The sequence below is a fragment of the Lutra lutra genome, chromosome 2, assembly GCF_902655055.1.
Source record: "Lutra lutra chromosome 2, mLutLut1.2, whole genome shotgun sequence".
Lineage (NCBI taxonomy): Eukaryota > Metazoa > Chordata > Mammalia > Carnivora > Mustelidae > Lutra > Lutra lutra.
The window spans coordinates 127,341,648-127,362,903 of record NC_062279.1 but is presented as its reverse complement, the minus strand read 5'-3'; the positions used below and the strand labels follow the sequence as shown (position 1 = coordinate 127,362,903).

Genomic DNA, 21,256 nt, shown 5'->3' with positions numbered 1-21,256 from the left:
ATGTGACTTGACCCCTGGGAACTTAACTCTGTATTTTGTCAGTCCTCACTTTAATTTCCTGAACTACTTTCGGTTTCCCAAACAAGCCATGCTATTTCATAACTCCCTACTTTTGTTCACATTGTCAGTCTGCCTAAAATGCCTTTTGCTGATAAATGTCTCAACTTTCAAGGTTCAGCTCAAGTGTCACATTTTCTAGAAGTCTTTTTCTAAATCTTTATGGTTTCTTCTTCCTTGCATAGGAACCAAGCATGCCTACCTTTGTGCTTCAGCTGTAGACTGCTCATACATCTGTCAGAGCATTTTTAACACTTTAGTGTATATAATTCTTTGCAAATTGATCTTTGCTAGTTTATAAACTCCTCATTTAGCCATTTTTATCTTGCCATCATCTAACACAGTGCTAGATATGTGACAAGTGACAAGTGCTCAAAAAACATTTTTTGAGTCATTAAGTCAGTTAAATAGTTAAATTGCTTCTCATTGGAGGGGCATAACTAAATTTATGTGGGTTTTTCATTAGTGTACTTCACCCTTAGTCTTTTGGGGCACAACTCTTTCCTTGGACTATAATTATTTAGAAAATTATATGTTAAATTCTTCAGTTGTGGAGTACTGTATGTCTGCTTAGTAGTTTTTCTAATGTACACCTGAAAAAAAAAAAAAAAACAACATTTGTAATCTAACTAATAGTAGCCTTGTGGATAAACTAAGAAATTTTTCAATATTTCCCATTATGGATCCAGGCTTTAACCTATATTGACTTTTAAATCTGTCTTTATAACTAATCATCTCTAGGTTTAAATGCATGATAGACACATTTGTGTATTTTTTATGTTTAGTGTTCTATTTAAATATGACATAAAATCCAGGAAATCTTTAAAATGTGATCATAAAATGCTTTATAACTGAATGGTTTTATTGAAGAGTGTAAGAGCTGATGTGATAGGAATGTTATTTTTGGTATAATCTTATTATGCTTAGTGCAACAAAGTTTAAGTTACATAAATCACTATGTATATTCATTGTGTTCATTAATTTTTTTATGGATGCATACTTTTTTCTTCAAAAATGTGCCAATAATTTTTTATATATTTTAGAAATATACGTATATACCTTTGCCATGTAATAGTTTTATTTTAGCTGAGATAACAGATTTTTCTCAGATGTTTCATGTCCAAATTTGAATAATATTGTATCGTCTATTATAAAAATGCTCTGGAAATCTGGAATTCATGGATCACCACTTTTGATTCATAGTGTTTCTTGGAAACTATCCCTCATGAGAGATGGCCCTGTGCAGGTGTGCTTGTCATAAGAATTGCCACAGTTGCTTATGTGTTGGCAGCTAATTTTCTGAGCATAGAAAACATGCATTAAGATAAGAAAAGGGCTTTGTTGGCATTTTCCTATCCCATCATACTCTTTGATTTCAGTGTTATTTACTACTTCAGTGTAAACTTTGAGGACAAATTACTTACAGTGGCGCCTGGGTGACTCAGTCAGTTAACCATCCAGCTCAGTTTTGGCTCAGGTCATGATCTCAGGATTGTGAGATCAAGACCCAAGTTGGGCTCTGCACTGGGTGTAATACCTCCTTAAGCCTGTTCTCTCCTTCTGCCCATGCCCCAACCCCTTTTTAAAAAAGGTAGGGGTTACTTACAGTCACCCCCTTCTCAAAAATGTTTTTCTTTTCCTTTTCATCTTTAGAGGGCATAAAGAATATTAGACTTACTTCTAGAACATACTGGTCAAGAGTAGAAACAAATTCATAACTTAATTGTATGGAACTTTTACCTCTAATAGGGGATTACTGTTTTACTTCAAACTATGTATCTTACTGGTATTTTATATTTTGCTAATACTCCACATTTGCACACCTAAACTAAGAATGTTCTTCTGAGTGGTGTGAAGTTTAAAGAGCATAGGCTTTGAAGTCAAACAGCTCTATATTTGTATTCTTATTTTTTTATTTTCTATTGACTTGGGCAGGATGCTTAACTGATTTAGCTCCAGTTTCCTCATCTTTGAAATAGAAATAAAATGAGCTTCTCTGCAGTTTTGCAATGTACTATACTTTTACTATCTATGCTCTCCTCCATTCTACTTTGATATCCAACCTATGTAAGTAGGCTTTTGTAAGATATATAAAGTAGTCCCTCTTAGTCTCTCTTTTGTGGGGTTCTCCCGAGACCTCCAGTATATAGATGTCACCTGATTTTCTTCAAATTACTATATTTTCTTTCCCTTTTTTGAAATTGCTTGGAAGAAGAATCTGTATGTACTGTAGTCACTCATTGGAATTTCTTTCAACTTAGATTTAGTCCCACCTCTCTAATCTTTTCCTCAAGTTTACTGGTACCTTTTACCTTGTTTGCCTGAAAACAAAATTTCCATTCTTTTTGACTGATGATTTTTCTGTCCTTCTTGAACATTTCTCTACTATCTTTTGTGTTTGTGCCCTGATTTCCTCTCTGACCTTTGTAGCTGTTTCTTTTCTTACTTAGCTTTTTCTGCTTCTTTAGTCTACCTACTTAAAGTAGACATTTCTTAAATTTCTAGCATATTATATGATCACATTTAACCTACCCAACTTAAAATTTAATCTCAGTAATACTGTTTCCCCGATATGTGCCTCTGGCAATGATCACTTTGTGGAGCTCTGTACTTGAATTGGTAAAGCAAAGATTTTCAAACTTTTTTTTTTTTTTAGCAGCAGAACCCTTTTAAAAATCTTATACATACAACCCCAATATATAAAAATGACATAAGTGGGACTGCTATGATTGAGGTAAGGAGTGCAAATCTTCCCTATCTTGTAATTAATACTGTCATCAAACCTAGGAATTTTGCTTGATACTTCTCTTTTGCTTTACCACCCCGACCCCATTCAAATCTTTTTGGCTCTATTTCCAGATTATCACAAATCCAATCATTACCACTCTCACCTCTATCCCAAGCCATCACTATCTCTTGCTTTTACGTCTTCTATCTGATCTCTCTACTTTCACTCTTATCCACTGTAAATCATTCACTATACACCAGCCCAAGTAGTCTCCTCAAAACATAAAACAAATCACATTACTCACCTGTTTTAACACTCAGTGGATTTTCATTGCAACTGGAACAAATCGCAAATTTCTTACTGTGTCCAAAGGTACTTATATGATAGGACCTCTCTGCCTTCCTCTCTGATTTCTACTTTTTTTTCTGTAATACATCCTAGCTAATTGTAATTTCTCGAAGTACCTTTCTTCTACTATTTGCATTTATTGTTAATTCTCTCTGCCTTACAACTTTCCCTAGATTTCCCTAAGTTGACTCCATTGTCCTTTAGACCTTAGCTCAAATATCCTTGCTAAGACAGGCTCTTCCTGATGATCCATGTCTTTCTCTCTTTGTTCTATACCATGTGCTTCATAGCATTATCACACTCTGAAATTACTTCATTTATTTTTTTACATATATATTGTCTTTCTCCCTCTACTACATTGTAAACTTAATGAGGACAAGGGCTTTGTCTCCCTTGCTTACTACTGCATCACCAGTGCTGACAATAGTACTTAGTATAGTTTACATTATGTGCTTAATGAAATAAATCTAGGGCTCCAGAAATACAGTGTAAAAAAGAAAACTGAATGAGTCACCAACACTTGAAGCTAAACGTGTCCTGACTGTATTCACAGTGTCTGGCATGTTACAAGCATTCAATAAATATTTGTTCAAAGAATGAATGGATGGAATCTCTTAGATTCTATCCTGGTAAAATCTATGCCATCTTACCCATTGGAACTGCTTACTTATTGTCGACATTACTCTAGATCTTTCCTGCCTCTGGCTCATTTATTATGATCTATTGGTTAAAGGAGGAGACAGAACAATCATTCTAGTCCAACCTTTTTCATAAATGCCAGATTTGTTTACTTTATTTATTTTTATTATATTCAGTTAGCCAGCTTATAGTATATTAGTTTTTGATGTACAAATGCCAGATTTAAATTCTGAAAGTACAGCTCTGATTCCATTTTTTGAGCAAGTCCTTGCATTTAAAGTAATACAGATCACTTAACTTGTTAATTGACCCACATTGTAACCTCCCATCACCTTTCCAGTCTTATTTCCCATCTTCTCTAAGCAAGTCCTTCACTTTCCTACCTTCATGCTAGTACTTGTTCCTTCCTGAAGCTTCTCTTTGTCTCTGCTTGTGAAATTCACCATTTCTCAGCCAATTCTCATTTTAAATACCTCCTGCTTCAATATTCTCTGAACTAAATGCAAATATACTACCTACTCTGAATCATAATACTTTCTTGTTATCTTGGGTAGTGCTTGAAGAAGTGTGCTTTGTGGCCCTTCTAAAGATAACTATAGGACGCCTGGGTGGTTCAGTCCTTAAGTGGCTACCTTTAGTTCAGGTCATGATCCCAGAGTCCTGGGATCCAAGCCATGCATCAGACTCCCTACTTGGCGGGGAACCTGCTTCTCCCTCTCCCACTCCCCCTGCTTGTGCTCCCTCTCTCGCTGTCTCTCTCTCTTTCAAATAAATAAATAAAATCTTTTAAAAAAATAAAATAAAGATTACTGTATCTCACCTATCTTTGTGTGCTCTGTACTACCTAGCAAAACATCTTTTGTGTCTGATACATGACAGGTGTGTGGTAAAACTTTTGAACATGTCCATTGCATAAGCCTATATAATAACAGAAAATTAATGTGTTCTCTAGATTTTTAGTGGTATTTTAAAGTTGTAACACTCTAAAACTATATTTGTAATCATTATTTACAATATTTTTGCAAAGATAAACATGTTGATTATGAGTTATTGTGTAAAATCTAAGACAGTAGCTGTAGAATCAACTATAGTGATTCTGAAGAAGAGAGATGCCAGGTACTACCCTTCCTTCCCCTCCCCCCAATATTCTGAAATAAGACTCAGAGACTATGCACATATGGTTGCAAAAAGCTCACTCTCATACACAGAAAATATAGAGAACTACTAATATGATAGAAAATTATATTCTTACATAGAATTCAGCATTTTGAACTAAATTATATATAATTTTGAACTAAATTAGATAAAAATTTTATACAAATGAACTATGTTTAGACTGTGGAACCTCTCTTAAAATTTTAATAGCTCAGTACATGAATTATTATCCATTGTTTTTAGAGTTTCTCAGCAAGCTTCTGTCTTTTGAATAGGTTTAATCATTACACTACAGAGATTGAAAGGAGAGAAAATTAAAATAAAACTTTTCCAAAAATAAATAAATAATAAATTAAAAAATAAAATACAAGAACTTGTTCTTCTTATTTCAGTTTCCTAAAAACAGCAGTGATCTTAAAAATTCAGAACTTTGTCTAAAATTATGTTTGGGGGTTTTCAGAAGTTTTTAAGCACAAATAATTGGTTTATTTATACTAGATAATTACAGAAGTACTTATTAAAGTACCTGATGTGTGCATTTTTCTTTTACATTTAAAAATTTAGAATATTTGGGGTGCCTGGGTAGACTCAGTTAAGCTTTTGCCTTCATCTCAGGTCATGATCTCGGGGTCCTGGGATCAAGCCCTGCATCAAGCTCTCTGCTCAGTGGGGAGTCTCCTTCTCCCTCTCCTCTGTGCTTTCTCTCTATCAAATAAATAAAAATGTTTAAAAAAAATGGGGCGCCTGGGTGGCTCAGTGGGTTAAGCCGCTGCCTTCGGCTCAGGTCATGATCTCAGAGTCCTGGGATCGAGCCCCGCATCGGGCTCTCTGCTCGGCAGGGAGCCTGCTTCCTCCTCTCTCTCTGCCTGCCTCTCTGCCTACTTGTGATCTCTCTGTCAAATAAATAAATAAAAATCTTTAAAAAAATAAAATAAAATTAAATTAAATTAAAAAAAATATATTTAGAATATTCAACAGTAGCCAAATTATAGAAAGAGCCCAAAGAGTCCATCAACTAATGAATAGGTAAGTTGTGTTACACAAACACACACCCACACACACACACACACTCACACAGAGACTAGAATATTATTCAGCCATTCAGAAAAAGAATGAAACTCTTGTCATTTGCAATGATGTGAATGGAACTAGAATGTATTATGCTAGGTGAAATAAGTCAAAGAAAAATACCATATGATTTCACTCATGTGGAGTTTAAAAAAAAAAAACAGATGAACATAGGGAAGAAAAAAATTGAGAAAAAGCAGATAAAACAGATTCTTAATCATAGAGAACAAACTAAGAATTGTTAGGAGGTGGGCATTTGTGATGACCACTGGGTATGATGTATAAGTGATGAATCACTAAATTCTACTACTTACTGAAAGTAATATTATACTATATATTAACTGATTTTAAATAAAAACTTGAAACAAAAAAATAAAAACTTAGAATATGTATCAAATCAGTAAAAACTGGGTTTTATTTCTTTCAGAACCTTACCATTTTTCCTTGTATGAAAGAATTATAAACATTTCTAGAAATCTATTGATATGAGACTACAAAAGAAATTTATAAGAATTTACCTTAAAATAGACTCACTATATTTGATGTTTAATCTAAAATATTACAAATTGATAATTAAGACATTTTGATTTCTGTCTTGTTCCTAACCATTGAGGAAAAGCTCTTAGTTTTTCCCCATTGAGGATTATAATAGCTTTGGGTTTTTCATAGATGGCCTTTATTATGTTGAGCTATTTTCTCTCTAAACCTATTTTGTTGAGAGTTTTTATCATGAATGGATATTGTCCATTGCCAAATGTTTTTTCTGAATCTATTGAAAGGATCATGTGGCTCTTATCCTTTATCTTGTTAATGTGATATATAACATTGATTGATATTGCAAATATTGAACAATTCTTGCCACACAGGAGTAAATCCCACTTGATCATGATGAATGATTTTTTTAAATGTATTGTCAGATTCAGTTTGCTAGTATTTTACTGAGAATTCTTGCATCCATGTTCATCAGGGATATTGGCCTATAGTTCTTTCTTTCAGTGGAGTCTTTTTCTGGGTTTGGTAGCAGGATAATGCTGGCCTCATAGAATGAATTTGGAAGGTTTCCTTCCTTTTCTGTTTCTTGGAACAATTTCAGAAGTATTAATTCTTCTTTAAATGTTTGGTAGAATTCCCCTGTGAAGCTATCTGGTCCTGGGCTTTTATTTGTTGGAGTTTTTGATTACTAATTGAATTACCTTTCTGGTTATCAATCTGCTCAAGTTTTCTATTTCTTCCTGTTTCAGTTTTTGGTAGTTTGTATGTTTCTAGGAATTAATCCATTGTCCAATTTGTTCGCATATACTTTTTTTATAATATTCTTTACAATTGTTTAGATTTCTGTGGTGTTGGTAGTTAACTCTCCTCTCTCGTTTGTGATTTCATTTATTTGGGTTCTCTTTTCTTTTGGTAAGTCTGGCTAGAGGTTCATTAATTTATTCATTTTTTTCAAAGAACCAACTCCTGGGTTTGTTGATCTGTTTTATAGTTTTTTTCAGTTTCCTATGTCACGTATTTCTGCTTTAATCTTAATTACTTCCTTCTGCTGACTTTAGGCTTCATTTGTTCTTTTTCTACCTCCTTTAGATATAAGATTAGGTTGTTTATTTGAGATTTTTCTTGTTTCTTGAGGTAGGCCTGTAGTGCTACATACTTCCCTCTTAGGACTGCATTTAGTTCATCCCAAAGTTTTGGACCATTGCATTTCCATTTTCATTTGTTTCCATGTATTTTTTTTTTAATTTTTCCTGTGATTTTCTGGTTGGCGCATTCATTGTTTACTAGCATGTTGTTTAACTTCCATGTATGTGGTCCTTCCAGATTTTTTCTTGTGTTTGCTTTCTCATTTCATAGTGTTGTAGTCAGAAAAGGTACGTGGTATTATTTCAGTTCTTCAAATAATTTTCAAGTATTTCAGTCAAGTATTTGTTCAGGCCTGTTTTGTGACCTAATATGTGATCTATGGGGGAGAGATTATTCCATGTGCACTTGAGAAGAGGGTGTATTCTGCTCTTTTAGGATGGAATGTTCTGAATATCTGTTAAGTCCATCTGATCCATTGTGTCATTCAAAGCCATTATTTATTTTCTGTTTAGATGATCTATCCATTAATGTAAGTGGGGTATTAAAGTCCACTACTATTATTGTGTTACTATCAATTAGCTCCCTTACGTTTGTTTTAAAGGCTAGTTTATCCGATATAAGTATTGCTATTCTAGCTTTCTTTTGACATCCATTTGCATGATAATTGGTTTTCTGTCCCCTCATTTTCAAACTACAGGTATCTTTACGTCTAAAATGAGTCTCTTGTGGGCAACATGTAGATGAGTATTGTTTTTTTATCCATTTGCCACCCTCTTTTGATTGGAGCAATTAGTCCATATATATTCCAAGTGATTATTGAAAGATATGTATTTATTGTGATTTTATATCACTCGTTTTGTCACCATTCTGGTGATTTCCTCTGATCCTTTCTTGGCTTTGTCACTTTTGGTCTCTCCTTTGCAGTCCTAAGAGTCCCCTTTGATAATTTTTGCTGGGCTGGTTTATTGGTCATGAATTCCTTTAGTTTTTATTTGGGAAAATCTACCTCTCCTCTATTCTGAATGGTAACCTTGCTGGATAGAGTATTCTTGGTTGCAGATATTGCCCATTCAGCCCTTTGACTATATATCATTCCACTCCCTTATGGTTTGCCAAGTTTCTATTGAGAGATCTCCAGCCAGCCTTATAGCATTTCTCTTATAAGCAAAGGACTTCTTTTGCCTTTTGCTTTTAAGATTTTTTCCTCTATGACAGTATTTTGCAAATTTAATTATAGAATGTCTTGGTGTTGGCCTGCTTTTGTTGATTTTGATGAGAATTCTCTGTGTCTCCTGTATCTGGATGTCTGTTTCCTTCCCTCAATTAGGGCAGTTTTCTGCTGTTATTTCTTAAAATAAATTTTCTGCCACCTTTTCCCTCTCTTCTTCTCAGACTCCTATAATATGAATGTTATTACATTTGATGGAGTGGCTGAGTTCTCTAAATCTGTTCTCATGTTGCTGGATTCTTCCTCTCTTTTATTCAGCTTCATTATTTTCCATTCTGTTGTCTTCCAGGTCACTAGTTCACTTCTCTGTGTCTTCCAACCTGATGTTTATTGCATCACTCCTTTTTCCAATCTCATTTATTGTATTCTTCATCTCTGGTGGATTCTTTTTTAACTCTTCAGTTCCTGTGGTAAGTGTCTCACTGATGTCTTCTCTTTTTCTCAAGTCTACTAAGTATCCTTATTATTGTTGCTTTAAATTCTTCATCAGACATGTTACCTATATCTGTTATCCTTAGGTAGTATGCTTTTCTTTCATTTGGGATAAATTCCTCCATTTTAGCATTTTGTCTAATCTCTGCCTTCTTCTATGTGTTAGAGAATCCAGCTATGTCTCCTGCTTCTGAAATTACCAGCCTTATGAAGAAGAAATCTGGCACTTCAGGGAGGGGCTCCAGTGTGTACTGAGTATGCTCTGCTTTTGTGTTTTGGCTGCTCTGCCCTTTAGGCCAGTCATCTGCAGAGGCTCTCCTAGCCTCCTGTGGGCAGTATTCGGTCCATGACTGAATGTAGTGTTTAAATGAGGTGTGCTCTGGTCTGCCTGTGAAATGGACCTGACATCACCTCCACCAGAACTGAGGCCCTGTAAAACCCTCTTATCTGGAGATGTGGTGTGGGAAGGGGACTGTTCTGGTCTACTGGAGTAGGGGCCCACCACACTGAAACAGAGGCAAGCTTGACTAAGAAGGGCAGTCCCACCAAAGCTCAAGGAATTGGGGTTTGGTATAAGCAGTTAAGGCAGCCAATATTCATGCTGTGCTGCTTCCCCCAGGTGGCTCTGTATTTATGTTGAGGAGTGGGGGAGGGAAATGGAACCAGCCAATTCAGAAAGGTGTCTCAGTGAATGCTGCCTATAAGAGATGCACTATGAGAAGAGCAAATATCTCCCCAATGTGTGCCTCATACATTCTGCAGATCACTGTTTCCATGCTGCCTGCTCCCAGTTGTTTGCCTGTCTTCTCTCTAAGAGCAGCATAGTGCCCTCTAGGCTCTATTCCAGTCAAGCCCACCAAAATTTAAAATTCCAGTGCTTCAAGCCCAGCTGGTTCCAAGAACCTGCAAAATTCAGCCCTTATCATTTTCTAAGCCAAAAGCTTTGAGGAAATATTCTCCTTGTATGTTCCTCTGTGAATTCCCCCTTCTCTTGTCCTTCTCCTTGACCACAGCCCCTTCCCCTCTGTAGCACCCCTAAACCTCATCTCTGCACTTCTTACCTTTTTTGATGTGGCCTCTTCTCTTCCTTTAGTTGTGGAGTTTCTTCTGTCAATCTTCAGGTCAATTTATGGGATATTTAGGATGATTTGATAGTTAGCTAGTTGTGTTTGTGGGACAAGATAAGCCTAGGGTCCTCTTACTCCACAGCTGTGTTCCTCTCTGCTAATCAAATCCCAGAAATTTTAAATTGACAAGGACGTGTACCTGAAAATGAAATAATATACATTTAAAAAATATTCCTTTGGAGAAAAAATAAATATAAGTGTAGTTTTAACATTAAAATTGTTAGCATTTAGTTATTCTTATTTCTTTTTTAGCAAATGTGTTTTTCCAAAAAGGAAACTATTTTTTTTTTTTGGAAACTATTTTTGACTTTTATAAAATTATGTCCATAAGCAGACATATATCTAAGACATTTGCATATAAAATAGTATAAACACATAGTTATTAAACATCCTTCAGAAAATAAAATTAGTATTATTTTTGTTGATTCCTTCAAAGGTTTTACAAGTTTGAATATTTGAAGGACTGACAAGTTTCTGCAGAGCATACTCACATAAGGCTTTTTTTTTTTTTTTAATTTCATGCAGTTAAAAAAAAGCATAAACAGGCATACAGGGTATAGGTGACATTCAGCCACAAGCATCCCTAGGGTCTTTAGACAAAGACATGCTTTGTCTCCAGATTCAGTTACCAAGATGTGTCTTTTTTTTCCCCTCTACTCACATAGTCCATCCCTGTTGTCTACCTAGTACTAGGGGAAAACCATCAGGAGACAAATCCCATTTGGGGGTTACCAGGTGAGATTCATACTTTTTAAGCAGCACATCATAAATACTATTTTCCATTTTTTGGCCGAGAGTTAAGGCTAAAAATTCAAGCATCCCAAAGCTTTCTCAGCTGTAATCTAGCTCTACCACGCAGTTCTTGACAATTTAAATTCTTAAAAAAGGCAAAATTATGATAATAGTTTGCATTTGTATAAACTACAATAAAGTTTATAAAAGTGCTTTAATATGCATTAATTTATTTGAACTTTATGTTAATTTTGTGAGCTATGCAGGAAAATTGTTCTTAATCTGTATTTTACAGCTACAATTCTGAGACTCAGAAAAGTTAAGTGATTGGCCCAATTTACATGGCTTTTGTGGTGGTGGACTAAGGTCCAGAGGACAGACCTTACATTTTTGTTTTAAGATTTTATTCATTTATTTGACAGAGATCGCAAGTAGGCAGAGAGGTAGGCAGAGAGAGAGGGGGAAGCAGGCTCCCTGCTGAGCAGAGAGCGCAATGTGGGGCTCAGTCCCAGGACCCTGAGATCATGACCTGTGCCAAAGGCAGAGGCTTAACCCACTGAGCCATGCAGGTACCCCAGACCTTACAATTTTTATTCTAGAATATTTTTTAGTATTTCATGCCAGAATTAAAAGTATTTAGTTCATTTCTATCTTGTGAAACAAGGTATATAATATATGATATATTATTTTTATTATATATGTTTATATATATATTTTATATATTTTATGATACATTATTTTTATATATTTTATATATTATCTATAATATATTTTTTATAATTTATATATAATTTGTATATTATATATAAAATTTTAATGATTTCTATATTATGTGTAATATATAATTTGTATATAATATAGTTTTATATGGTTTATATATAGTTTTATAAATATTTCTATATCATGTATACACATAAATATACATAAATATCAAATTGGGTATGCAGGATCTAAAGTAAAATATCAAGATATAAATTGTACCTGTTACTATTTATCTCCTTTCCTTTTATGCTTTTTCATTGATTTGTGACATATTTATATGTCTGCCATATATATGCCAGGTACTGTGCTATCTCCTGAGAATTTAAAATTATTAAAATGTGATTCTTGCCTTTAATGATCTTATATTCCATATTTTCTTAAATATGGAATATACATGTTTTAATAAACTCACAATTCCACAAGGAAGTCAGTGTTAATGTACAAAGTATTATGTATTATGCAGACTGGCATTATAAGGTCTATTGCCTAGGAGAAGTTAGGGAAGACTGGAGATGAGGAGTCTTTTGAGCTACGTCTTGAAAATTTTTGAGGAATGTATGAGAAAACAAGGAAGAAATTTAGTCCAGTCAAACATGTCAAAAAATAGACAGGGATCTGTTTTAAGAAACAGTGAGTTAGTGCTTTGTTATACCTGAAAAAATAATTAACAAGAAGGGAATTGGCAAGAGATGAGACTCCTTGAGGCCAAATGATGGCTAGCCTTACATGACATGCAGAGGAGTGTTGATTGTGTGCCCAAAGAAGTAGAGAATCCAGAAAGTGTTATTAAACAAGAATTTTTACCAGTAGAAAACCTTAATTTGCAGGTAAGATGCATTATAGAAATTGAATTAAGGAGGAGACCCACAGTGAAGACTTCAGTTTGAAAACCACTGGAATAGTCCTGGAAAGTAATGATGGGACCAATGGTTGGGCCATGAAGTGGAAATGGAATACACAATTGAAAGACAATTTAGAATTAGAATCATTAGGAAAATTGGAAATCAGGAGACCAACTATTACAGGGTTTTGGTCTTTACAGATTGTCCAATCCACCTCCCTGTTTTTGGACATAAAATAGCTGAGACACTTTGTGTCAGGTGAATTGCATTGGGCTACATTACTAGTCAGTGACAGAACTAGGTTCCTGACTCTGGAGTTTACCATATTGCACCCTATTCTGATTATGTCTCTAACTGATCTTTTTTTTTTTTCTTAATCATGTTGTAGCCTTACATTTGTTTGTAGTTTATAGTGCATCTTAATATACAGTATGTATTTTGACTTGTTCAGCAACACATGAGATAAGTAGAACAAACATTGTTATCCCTATCTGAAGACAAGAAATCCAAATCAGTGTGGGTGTTATGCTTCCTTAGAGTTTACTCAATTTTATCATTACTACTTAAATATCTTACTCAAGTTTGTCCTTTTAAAATATACAGAGTGTTATAAATGGTAGGTTCATTTATGGATTCATATAGTAACTGCAATCTTGAAATTCTCTCTAACCTTGAAGGAGAATTTAAATACATTGGTATAAGGTGGGTTTTAGTTTTAGTTTTGTTGTTTGGTAAACCATTTTGCAGGTAGAAAAAGTCTATTTTATGTCTGATAAATTCAGATTTTTATAAATTGGATTTATTCAAAACAAAGCATTTTCCTAAAGTGCTTAATTTTATAGTATTGGAACCATTTTTTATAGATGGTATATCATAGAGAACTCTGTTTAAATACCAGTTTCATTACTTGTGAATCTTTGGGCAAGTTGGTAAATCTCTGTCAACCTCACTCTCTTGACTTCAGTTTGGTGGAATAGTCTTAATAGTACTTAATTCACAGAGTAAACTGATTGTAGTAAGTGAGATGATTGCAAAGCATTTAGGACAGTTTCTGTTACCTAATAATTATCTGATACATTTTAGCTGCTGTTAGATTTTTATTTCCTATTGTTGTATGCTAATCAGTAATGTAATTTATAGATACTGTTAGCCAAAAGTCAATTAACATATATTGTGAATTTCCTATCAAATAATTTTTTTAAGTCCAACAGCACTAAAATGGTTGATTTATGATACCTACATAAAATATAATTAAGAAATAAATATGGAGGGGCTCTTGGGTGGCTAAGTCAGGTAAGCGTCATAAGCATTTGCCTTTGGCTCAGGTCATGATCACAGGGTTCCTGGATCAAGCCCTGTGTCAGGCTCCCTGCTCAGTGAGAAGTATGCTTCTCCCTCTCCCTCTGACTCTCCCCCTGGCTTATGCACACTCGCTCGCTCGCTTGCTCTCTCTTTCAAATAAATAAAATACTTAAAAAGAAAGGAAGAAAGAAAGAAGGAAGGAAGAAAGAAAGGAATATGGACAGTTCCTACACTAAAGTAGCTTTGTTCCTAAAAATGTATGCTTTTTACATAATCCAAGTGTTTTGTATTCATATTTTTTTGTTTTGTATTCATACTTAATGCTTAATTGGTAGGATATTTAAAAAAATTTTTTTCTGTTTCAGAAAGTCTTAATATTTTAAAATCTTTCTATGGGGAGTCAAGAAGATACTGAAACTTATTTGATACTGATGGAACATTCAAAAAACTTGTCATTTTTATCCTTTGCAACTATAATTTCTAAAGAAAAGTATTATACTATTTTGAGACAAATGTTTGAATTCATCATGTTAAGTGGTTATATAATACATACTTCTGATGTTCAAGGAATGATCAAGGCACTGAAGCTTTGGTTCATTTTGATAGAAAAGCCAATCAGTGCTACTTCTTTAACTCTGTAAATTCAGAAAGTTATAACTATATTCTACTTAGCAGTGCCATTTTTGTTAGGTAATTTACTAAGATGATAAAGTGTTTAATCATGAAATATGAATCATTTGATTATGAAATATAATTTATCCAAATAAAGTATTAATGACTCCCACTTTATACCCATGCCCTTTGCCTATATTTTTCTTCTTTACTCTTCCACATGCATTTTATCAGTAATAAAGGAGTCTTTCAGGATCTACCCCTTAGATCCATTTTTAGGTGCATAAGCGTTATTGCCGATTTTACCAAATTTAGATATCTTTTCTAGCTTTTTAAATTCTTTATGCCCTATGAAAGGGTTTATTAATTTACTTTCTATTGTAGGCAAGGCAAGTTAGATCTGACAGTTGCAGTAGCCAAAGTGGAAGAGTTAACTATCTTGACGGAAGATCTTCAAGGACAAATCCAAAAGAAGGTATTTTCCTATTTCTAAGACAACTGGAAGGCTTTAACTTAGTGTTCTCTGAATTTTATTATTAAACTATTTTGGATTAGGTGTTAAAGAGGGTTGCTGGAAAGCAAATTAAAATCATTTTATTGTTCTCTAGATATAAAATATGAAATTAGGAAGCCAAATTATAATTTTGGAAATAACTTTACTTCCATTCACTTTCTCCTGAATCAGTAAAACATTGTAGTCATTCCTGAACACATCATTACTGAAAGACATTGAGGCTAGATCAAGTTTGATTAATTGGTAATACATAGGTGAAAAGAAGCATTTAATACTAGATTTTGTGTTATTTGTGGAAATGCTTATTGGCATAAGAAACTCTTGTTTTTATGTGTAATAAGGACATTTCAGGAAGGTGTCAAGGAAATCTCAGGCTTTAGATTTAGGTGGATCTAATTATTAAAAATTCTAGCTGTGGTACTTACTAGCTGTGTAAATATTCTAAGCCTTATTTCCTAATCTGTGAAAGTTGATTATAGATTTCTAATGATGGATTCCTTAAAGGCTTATGTAAAATTTCCCATAGATAACAGTTATAAACTTGGATACATTCTTTAAAATCCTGGGACACACCCAAAACCAGAAAGACCCTGAAAGAGATACAAATGGTAAATTTTTTGAATTTCTGGCCTGAGAGTTCTCGCCAACCCCGATAGCTATGGCTTCAGAAAATAACAGCTTTCTATGGACTTAAATGGCCAAGATCAAAGTTTTAAGGTGGGAGAAGCAGCTGAAAATTTAAAGAAGAAATATTGGCAGCAAGAGAACAACAACAACAAAAAAACAGAGAGAGAAACCTAAATTCTGAGTATAAACTCTGACCAGATCCATGGCTGACAGCCAGAGTATGCATATTAGGGGTGAAGGAAGGGTTCAGTGAAAAAGTAGGCAGTGACCTGAAAGAAAACTACTCTTAAAAGATAGAGCTATATGGAACTATATGTTTGAGTTTGCCGCTTTTTATAATTGATTGCATTCCTGAAATGTATGCTCTTCAAGCAACAGAAAGCTAAAGCCTTTAGGCTTTAGGACAGAGCCCAAAGCAAGCAGAGCAGCTTGAAATTACAGGGGAATCTCCAAGAGCAACAAAATCATGAAGAGGATGAGCCCTACCCCTGCCCACACTTGACTGATCGTTAAAGTATGTAGGCACGGGAGAATTTCCAAGAAGCCTAGCTAAAAAAGCAACCGTGGAAAGAAATAAGAACTGATTACAGATGGCAGCTGCTGCATACTGTAGGGGAAACATTCCAGAGTTTGAATGGATGCAAGATAAAATTGCCTCCTTGAACAGATAAGCCAATAATCCTGAAGAACAAAACAGAATCCAAAGTAACTGCATTGCATTATCTGTATTATCCAGTTTTCAACCAAAACTTTCTAGACGGGAAAGTGTGACTGATGGGGTTGGGATAGGGGAAGCAGTCAGTAGAAATTCACTCTCAGGAGACCCAGCTCTTGGATATAGCAAACAAAGACTTCAAATAAGTGGTTTTAAATATGTTCAAGGAATTAAAGGAAATGTGTATTTAAGTTAGAGTAAAATAAGGCTTTAGTGATAGAGCAGATAGAGAATGTTAACTGAGAAATAGAAAATAATTTTAAAAAATAGAAATTCTGGAGTTTAAAAGTACAGCAATCAAAATAAAGATTTAATTAGATGGGCTCAAGAAGAGATTGGAGGGGCGCCTGGGTGGCTCAGTGGGTTAAGCCGCTGCCTTCGGCTCAGGTCATGATCTCAGGGTCCTGGGATCGAGTCCCACATCGGGCTCTCTGCTCAGCAAGAAGCCTGCTTCCCTCTCTCTCTCTCTCTCTGCCTTCCTCTCCGTCTACTTGTGATCTCTCTCTGTCAAATAAATAAATAAAATCTTTAAAAAATAAAAATAAAAAAAAAAGAGATTGGAAAAAGCAGAAGAAATAAACAGTGAACTTTAAGACAGATCAACAGGGGCACCTGGGTGGCTCAGTGGGTTTAAGCCTCTGCCTTCAGCTCAGGTCATGATCTCAGGGTCCTGGATCGAGCCCTGTATCAGGATCTCTGCTCAACAGGGAGCCTGCTTCCTCCTTTCTCCCTCTCTGCCTACTTGTGATCTCTGTCTGTCAAATAAATAAATAAAATCTTAAAAAAAAAAAAAAAAGAACAACAAAAATTTTCCTATCCAAAAAACAGAGTTTAAAAACTGAAAGAAAAATTCGGGGCATTGGGTGGCTCCATCACTTAAGCAGCTGGCTCTTGATTTCAGCTGAGGTCATGATCCCAAAGTCCTGGGATGGAGCCTACTTCTTGCTTAGCAGGGAGCCTGCTTCTCCCTCTCCCTCTGCCTACCACTCCCCCTTCTTCTCTTTCTCTCTCTCTTTCTCTCTGTCAAATAACTAAATAAAAATCTTCAAAATAAAATAAAAGATGGAAGAAAAATGAACAAGACCCCAGATCTGTTGGAAAATACAAAGCAAGCCAACAGAAGTGTAATTGGAATTGCAGAAAAGATGTTTAAAGAAGTAATGGCTGGAAACCTCCAAAATTTGGTGGAAAACAGGTAGGATAAACACAAAGAAAATTACTTCTACACATCATGAATGGAGGAACGAGTGATAAGAGTAATGACTGACTTCTTACAAGAAACATGGAAGCAGAAAACATTGGAATAATATATCTGAAATGCTGAAGGGAAAAAATGCTCACTAAGAATTCTATGTCCAGTAAAATTGTACCTCAAAAATGAGGGTAAGATAAAGGCATTTTCAGATAAATGAAACAGAAAAGTTGTCACTGGCAGAGCTGTTCTTCAAAGAAGACCAAAAGAAATTCTTCAGGCTAAAAGGAAAGGACACCAGATGGTGACTCAGATATAGGAAGAAATTAAGAGCACAATAATGTACATATGAAATAATTTTTGTGCATTTTTTTCTTTAATTAATACCTTAAAAGATATGACTGCTTTAAAGCAGAATTGAGCAGTGTACGTGATGGATTTTTTTTTAATTTAAATTCAGTTAACATATTGGGTATGATTAGTTTCAGAGGTAGAGTTCAGTGATCTGTGCCTATGTGATGGATTTATAAAGTATGCAGATATAACAGTGGTACTCAAGACTAGGATGGTACATGGAGATAAATACATTGCTGCAAGATTCCAGTGTTTTCTCTTAACTAAACATTAACTCTAAATAAATTGGGATGAGTTAAGGATACATATTATAATCTCTAGAGCAGTTACTAAAACTTAAAGAGATATAGCTAAAACTCAATAGAATTAAAACAGTATGTAGGGGCCCCTGGGTGGCTCAGTGGGTTAAGCCGCTGCCTTCGGCTCAGGTCATGATCCCAGGATCCTGGGATCGAGTCCCGCATCGGGCTCTCTGCTCGGCAGGGAGCCTGCTTCCCTCTCTCTCTCTCTCTGCCTGCCTGCCTCTCTGTCTACTTGTGATCTCTCTCTGTCAAATAAATAAATAAAATCTTAAAAAAAAAAAACAGTATGTAAAAAATATTTAACACAACAGAAGGCAAGGAGGATAAACAGGATTTTTTCTAAAGGTGGTACAAATCAAACCTATTTATTTCAAAGCATTGCTAGGTCAGAGAAGAAATATTCTATGATTATAATGAGATGCTGTATATCCATGTTTTAAAAGAGCATATTCTGAAGGCAGATTATCTGCATACAAATCCCTGCTTTGTTTTGTTAGATTTGCACTACAGAAATAGTTTGAAATGTTGGTATAAATTTATATGCAACAACTTTAGATTATTGTTTTTCTAATACAAAAATAATAGGTTCTCTTCCCCCTTTTCAGTATGTGCATGATTTATTTCCAAACTGTTATTGCTTATTTTCCTTTTTAAGTGTTTGAAAATTCAACCTTATTACTTTTCTAGTTATAAAGGTAGTGCATGCTATTCATAAAAATGCAAATAATATAGAAAAATATAAGGAAAAGCACAATGTATATACAAAATATGTAATGGAGATAATGCAAGATTACCTCGCAGTCCAATCTCCAGGAAATAATCACTGTTAACAAATTGTTTGTAGCTTAAAGACATTTTTCTGTGTATGTAGATGCATATATGTTTAAATTTTTTTAATGTAAAATGAGTCATCATACCATAAATCCTATGCTACAGAATTTTTTTTAGTGAAACATTTCATGGACAGCTCTCAGACATCTAGGTCTATTTTTAAGGACTTGATTAGATAATGCTATATTGGTATCCCTTCTTTAAACTTACATTTTAAATTCTGGAAGTATAATAACTTTATAGAGTGAATTCTTTATGTTGTATAATGATGTATTGTATTTTCACATACTCAAGCTTCCAGTTTGTTTATTTTCTAGGAGGAAGATATGTTGTCTGCTCAAGGAAGAGAGGAAGCATCAGATAGGCGTTTACAGCAGTTACAATCTAGTATAAAACAATTAGAAACAAGGTAAATTGTTAAATACATCTAGCTTTCTCTATAAGCTTCAAAAGGTTTTCTAATTTGGAGTTTCAGTTTATGATATTTTCTAGGATATGTATTTTATAACTGCTAAACAAACTATAATCATAGGTTTTAAATATGATTTATTAGACATTATTTATTTCAAAAAATCATGTTCAAAACATTGATATATTTTGAATGTGTATTCGAAGATCATTTTTGTCTACGTTTTCCCCAAGGCAGTCATAGTCAGTCAATCCCCAAATCAAAAATGTTCTTTACATCTTAAAGCAGAAAAACAAAGTTGGGTAAAAATTAAACAGAAAAACTATCTTACTAAGTAGGTACCCAAGAGGAAAAAAATACTCAAGAAATCATTATAGGTATTTTCTCTGGAGTCTTCTGGAGCAGTAATTTTCAGTTATCTTTGAGGGTCTGGATTACTTTTTAAGTATATTCTTTGGTTTTCTTTAGTAGGTCTCTTAATGTAAATGTGTACTATAAAATCTTCTGTTGTTTTTGTTGTTCCCTAATCTTTGTTAAATGTTCCCTTAAAAGACTTGAAAATTATCATGTGTGATATTTCACAAGGTAGAGTTTATGGTTGTTAGCTGAAAAATCTACTCTGTATGATTGGAACCTTTTACACTCAGAAATAGTCTGCTGCTCTGAGCACATTAAAAATTGAGATCTCAGTTCTACTCATAGATCCAAAGCTAATTTATTGTTTATTGACCAAAGGAAAAAAAAAAAAAGTATGTTTGACCTTTTGTTTCCTGTTCTTCAAAGTATTAATAAAAATAATTTCTTAGTCATGGCAGTTGAGAACTAATTGATTTTAACTACTAACTTGAGATTCTGATGAAAAGAGTTGTGATTTTTAAGTGATAGGGGTTTTGGGTTTTGCTTTTCATTTTTCTAAACTTTTCAGCAGTTTATTGATTGCTTTGATTGTACTTTTGCTTTCCTGAAGGTCTTTACATTAACCTTAGAGAAAAAGCCTGTGGTTGTAGATTTTCATTTCTTTTATCTTAGTAGCTATTCTATGCTATACAAATAAATACTAAAAAATAAAGACTTAAAACAGTAAACTCTTGAATAATTATTTTTAATTCCTTTTGATTCTAATAGTAGTGAGTTAAAATCAAGTTGTTTTTTTCATTCAATGGTGCTTTGTCTTTTTAGTGTTGAGAGTTTGGGGATTTTGTTATTGTGGTTTTAGGTTTTTTTTGCTTTTAGTATGAAGCTATAATACAACCTAAACAAATAATTCTCTAAGAAGAGATCACTGCGTGTAAGAAAATCTAAGGATATTTTTTAATGTACTGTATACAGCTAGCCACCTCTCTTTTCCCAAAACTGGGAGAGTATGAGGTGTGCTAGAGCAGGGAAGTTCTTCTGTGTGGGAGTGGGGAGAGGATAGAGAATGCTGCTTCTGCCACCACTTAGAAGAAAGAAATGCCTGAAAATAACAAAATAGAGTATGCATTCTAAGAGAAGAATTGTCTTACCAGAATGTATCAGAACTTACTATAAAGCAATATTGATATGATTTGGGTATAAAATAGATAATGAAGCATCATAATCCATAAGTAAATAATTATATTTGCATGTTTTACATATGTTAAAGGGATTATTTCAATTCTTCAGTTACTAATGGTATTCATACAACTGACCATTAATCTGGAAGAAAGTTAAATTGGACTTC

The 21,256-nt window shown here is 34.1% G+C and overlaps 1 protein-coding gene across 4 annotated transcripts in view; it reads left to right on the top strand.

The window, feature by feature from the left end:
* The window catches only part of SCLT1 (sodium channel and clathrin linker 1), a 190,491-nt gene that overhangs the window by 70,208 nt on the left and 99,027 nt on the right, over window positions 1–21,256 (top strand). For all 4 annotated transcript variants that reach the window (XR_007125225.1, XM_047718435.1, XM_047718433.1 and 1 more), the window contains 2 exons: window positions 14,995–15,085; window positions 19,463–19,554. Coding sequence is in view for 3 of the 4 variants with exons in the window: in XM_047718435.1 (XP_047574391.1) it covers window positions 14,995–15,085; window positions 19,463–19,554 (183 nt within the window). In the remaining variant the exon portion in view is untranslated. The remainder of the gene's footprint in view (window positions 1–14,994; window positions 15,086–19,462; window positions 19,555–21,256) is intronic.